This window comes from Oncorhynchus mykiss, chromosome 9 (genome assembly GCF_013265735.2).
Source record: "Oncorhynchus mykiss isolate Arlee chromosome 9, USDA_OmykA_1.1, whole genome shotgun sequence".
NCBI lineage: Eukaryota > Metazoa > Chordata > Actinopteri > Salmoniformes > Salmonidae > Oncorhynchus > Oncorhynchus mykiss.
In genome coordinates, this window is record NC_048573.1 from 15,496,264 (window position 1) to 15,501,263 (window position 5,000).

Consider the following 5,000-nt stretch of genomic DNA (forward strand, 5'->3'; position numbering starts at 1 on the left):
GCGTAAATACACAGGTACTTTTCCAAAACGGATGACACAAACAACTGGATTCGTCATCCCTTTCATGCCCTGCCTCCAGTCCACTTACCGATATCTGAACAAGAGAGATTCATCGAAATTGCAACAAGCGGTTCTGTGAAAATTTTGTTTAATCAGAAGCCACTGCCAGATTTCTGGATAGGGCTGCGCTCAGAGTATCCTGCCTTGATAAGTTGCACTGTTAAGACACTGATGCCCTTTGCAACCACGCACCTATGTGAGAGTAGATGAGTGGATTTTCAATGAACAAATAAGGTTTTATATGTAAGATGGTTAAATAAAGAGCAAAATTATTGATTATTATTATATTATTATTTATGCCCTTATCCTTTAAGAGCTTTTGTCACTTCCCACGAGCCGGGTTGTGACAAAAACTCACACTCATTCTTATGTTTAATAAATGTATTGTACAGTGTGTGTGTGGCAGGCTTACAATGATGGCAAAAAACAACATTTGAGAGTGCGCTGACCCTGGTGCTTAGAGGGAGTACACAGCTGGAGGTTCAATGTTTGAAGGGGTACGGGACAATAAAAAGTTTGGGAACCACTGTTCTTGAGCATTGGGACCAATTAGAATGTGGAGAGGCTGAGATCTTTGACAACCTCATTTGTTACTCTCTCTAAGCCCTTTAAACCTGAGCCACCCTCTTTGACTATATGTCCCTCTCTGTCTCTGTCTCTGTCTCTGTCTCTCTCTCTCTCTCTCTAAACAATAAAATAAACAATAAAAATGAACAGTAAACATACACTCACAGTTCCAAAAGAATGAAGACATTTCAAAAGTCATATTATATACATATACATACAGTGTTGTAACAACGTGCAAATGGTTAAAGTACAAAAGGGAAATAAATGAACATGAATATGGGTTGTATTTACACTGTTGTTTGTTCTTCACGGGTTGCCCTTTTCTTGCGACAACAGGTCACAAATCTTGCTGCTGTGATGCACACTGTGGTATTTAACCCAGTAGATATGGGAGTTTATCAAATTCAAATTCTTTCTTTATCAATTTCTTTGTGGATCTGTGTAATCTAAGGGAAATATGTCTCTCTAATATGGTAATACATTTGGCAGGAGGCTAGGAAGTGCAGCTCAGTTTCCACCTAATTTTGTAGGCAGTGTACACATAGCCTGTCTTCTCTTGAGAGCCAGGTCTGTCTACGGCGGTCTTTATCAATAGCAAGGCTATGCTCACTGAGGCTGTACATAGTCAAAGCTTTCCTTAGGTTTGGGTCAGTCACAGTGGTCAGGTATTCTGCCACTGTGTACTCTCTGTTTAGGGCCAAATAGCATTCTAGTTTGCTCTGTTTTTTTGTAAATTCTTTCCAATGTGTTAAGTAATTATCTTTTAGTTTTCTCATGATTTGGTTGGGTCTAATTGTGTTGCTGTCTGGGGTCTGTTTGTGATTGTGAACAGAGCCCCTGGACCAGCTTGCTTAGGGGACTCTTCTACAGGTTCATCTCTCTGTAGGTGATGGCTTTGTTATGGAAGGTTTGGGAATCGCTTCCTCTTACGTGGTTGTAGAATTTAACGTCTCTTTTCAGGATTTTGATAATTAGCGGGTATCGGCCTAATTCTGCTCTGCATGCATTATTTGATGTTTTACGTTGTACACAGCGGATATTTTTGCAGAATTCTGCATGCAGAGTTTCAATTTGGTGTTTGTCCCATTTTGTGAATTCTTGGTTGGTGAGCGGACCCCAGACCTCACAACCATAAAGGGCAATGAGTTCTGTAACTGATTATTTCTAGCCAGATCCTAATTGTCAAATTTTATGTTACTTTTGATGGAATAGATGGCCCTTCTTGCCTTGTCTCTCAGATCGTTCACAGCTTTGTGGACGTTACCTGTGGAGCTGATGTTTAGGCCAAGGTATGTATAGTTTTTTTGTGTGCTCTAGGGCAACGGTGTCTAGATGGAATTTGTATTTGTGGTCCTGGCGACTAGACCTTTTTTGGAACACCATTACTTTGGTCTTACTGAGATTTACTGTCAGGGCCCAGGTCTGGCAGTATCTGTGCAGAAGATCTAGGTGCTGCTGTAGGCCCTCCTTGGTTGGTGACAGAAGCACCAGATCATCAGCAAACAGTATACATTTGACTTCAGATTCTAGCTGGGTGAGGTCGGGTGCTGCAGATTGTTCTAGCGCCCTCGCCAATTCGTTGATATACAGTGCCTTGCGAAAGTATTCGGCCCCCTTGAACTTTGCGACCTTTTGCCACATTTCAGGCTTCAAACATAAATATATAAAACTGTATTTTTTTGTGAAGAATCAACAACAAGTGGGACACAATCATGAAGTGGAACGACATTTATTGGATATTTCAAACTTTTTTAACAAATCAAAAACTGAAAAATTGGGCGTGCAAAATTATTCAGCCCCCTTAAGTTAATACTTTGTAGCGCCACCTTTTGCTGCGATTACAGCTGTAAGTCGCTTGGGGTATGTCTCTATCAGTTTTGCACATCGAGAGACTGACATTTTTTCCCATTCCTCCTTGCAAAACAGCTCGAGCTCAGTGAGGTTGGATGGAGAGCATTTGCGAACAGCAGTTTTCAGTTATTTCCACAGATTCTCGATTGGATTCAGGTCTGGACTTTGACTTGGCCATTCTAACACCTGGATATGTTTATTTTTGAACCATTCCATTGTAGATTTTGCTTTATGTTTTGGATCATTGTCTTGTTGGAAGACAAATCTCCGTCCCAGTCTCAGGTCTTTTGCAGACTCCATCAGGTTTTCTTCCAGAATGGTCCTGTATTTGGCTCCATCCATCTTCCCATCAATTTTAACCATCTTCCCTGTCCCTGCTGAAGAAAAGCAGGCCCAAACCATGATGCTGCCACCACCATGTTTGACAGTGGGGATGGTGTGTTCAGCTGTGTTGCTTTTGCGCCAAACATAATGTTTTGCATTGTTGCCAAAAAGTTCAATTTTGGTTTCATCTGACCAGAGCACCTTCTTCCACATGTTTGGTGTGTCTCCCAGGTGGCTTGTGGCAAACTTTAAACAACACTTTTTATGGATATCTTTAAGATATGGCTTTCTTCTTGCCACTCTTCCATAAAGGCCAGATTTGTGCAATATACTTGTTGTCCTATGGACAGAGTCTCCCACCTCAGCTGTAGATCTCTGCAGTTCATCCAGAGTGATCATGGGCCTCTTGGCTGCATCTCTGATCAGTCTTCTCCTTGTATGAGCTGAAAGTTTAGAGGGACAGCCAGGTCTTGGTAGATTTGCAGTGGTCTGATACTCCTTCCATTTCAATATTATCGCTTGCACAGTGCTCCTTGGGATGTTTAAAGCTTGGGAAATCTTTTTGTATCCAAATCCGGCTTTAAACTTCTTCACAACAGTATCTCGGACCTGCCTGGTGTGTTCCTTGTTCTTCATGATGCTCTCTGCGCTTTTAACGGACCTCTGAGACTCTTCACAGTGCAGGTGCATTTATACAGAGACTTGATTACACACAGGTGGATTGTATTTATCATCATTAGTCATTTAGGTCAACATTGGATCATTCAGAGATCCTCACTGAACTTCTGGAGAGAGTTTGCTGCAATGAAAGTAAAGGGGCTGAATAATTTTGCACGCGCAATTTTTCAGTCTTTGATTTGTTAAAAAAGTTTGAAATATCCAATAAATGTCGTTCCACTTCATGATTGTGTCCCACTTGTTGTTGATTCTTCACAAAAAAATACAGTTTTATATCTTTATGTTTGAAGCCTGAAATGTGGCAAAAGGTCGCAAAGTTCAAGGGGGCCGAATACTTTCGCAAGGCACTGTATATGTTGAAGAGGGTTGGGTTTAAGCTGCATCCCTGTCTCACCCCAGGGCCTTGTGTTTTTTTCCAATTTTAACCGCAGACTTGTTGTTTGTGTACATGGATTTTATAATGTCAAATGTTTTTCCCCCAACACCACTTTCTATCAATTTGTATAGACCCTCATTCCAAATTGAGTCGAAGGCTTTTTTTAAATCAGCAAAGCATGAGAAGACTGTCTTTGTTTTTGTTTGTTTTTTCATCAATTAGGGTGTGCAGGGTGAATATGTGGTCTGTCATACGATAATTTGGTAAAAGCCAATCTCTCTCTCCATTTCACACTGTTCATCTTCCTTCGCTGTCCTATTACCCTCTCACCTTCCTTTCAGTCTCCCTTCTTACTGTTCTCTCACAGTCTCCCTACCTTTCTCTACATTTCACTTTGTCTCTCCTTCCTTTCATGCTTCCTGTTACTCCCTATCCATTACGCTAACTCCGTCCCTGCATGTAACAAATAAACCAAGTGCAAGCTTACTAGACCTAAACTTGAGCTATTGCTATTTAGTCAACAAGCTATATGTACAACAACCAGTTCAGTTTTCACTCTTCCGTCAGTTCACTCTTGACTTTTGTCAGAAAGATCCCACCCTCTCTGCTAGCTACGTTGACTTGCTAGCTCAGGAGTTAGCTAAACTAAAACTAAAGATTGAACTGCAAACCTCATATCAAAACTCTTCCCTCTCTCTCTTTCTCTCTCCTCCAGGACGATGGAAGCCCTTCACCTGGGCTGCCCGTCGCTGCGCACCCACCCGTCCTTCTCTCTCAAGCCCAAACACACCAACGTGGCCTTTCTCAAGACGCACAAGACGGCCAGCACCACCATGCAGAATCTGCTCTTCCGCTTCGCCGAGCGCCACAACCTGACCGTGGCGCTCCCTGTGCAGGCCTGCGGACACCAGTTCTGCTACCCACGCACCTTCAGCACCCACCTCGTCCACCCACACACCCTGCCACCCAACGTGGTCACCAGCCACATGCGCTTCAACCATGCCGAGATGCAGCGCCTCATGCCTAATAATACCATCTACGTGACCATACTTCGAGAACCAGGGTCCATGTTTGAATCGTTGTTCAGCTACTATAACCAGTACTGTCAGAGTTTTAAGAGAGTTCCCAACGGGTCTCTGGAGGC

The 5,000-nt window shown here is 42.6% G+C and overlaps 1 protein-coding gene across 1 annotated transcript in view; it reads left to right on the plus strand.

Annotated features, from left to right (window-relative positions):
* The window catches only part of LOC110531590 (galactose-3-O-sulfotransferase 3-like), a 34,429-nt gene that overhangs the window by 25,049 nt on the left and 4,380 nt on the right, over positions 1–5,000 (plus strand). Inside the window, exon 3 of the mRNA XM_021614865.2 lies at positions 4,572–5,000. This exon is cut by the window's right edge and continues 4,380 nt beyond it. Coding sequence (XP_021470540.1) covers positions 4,572–5,000 — 429 coding nt within the window. The remainder of the gene's footprint in view (positions 1–4,571) is intronic.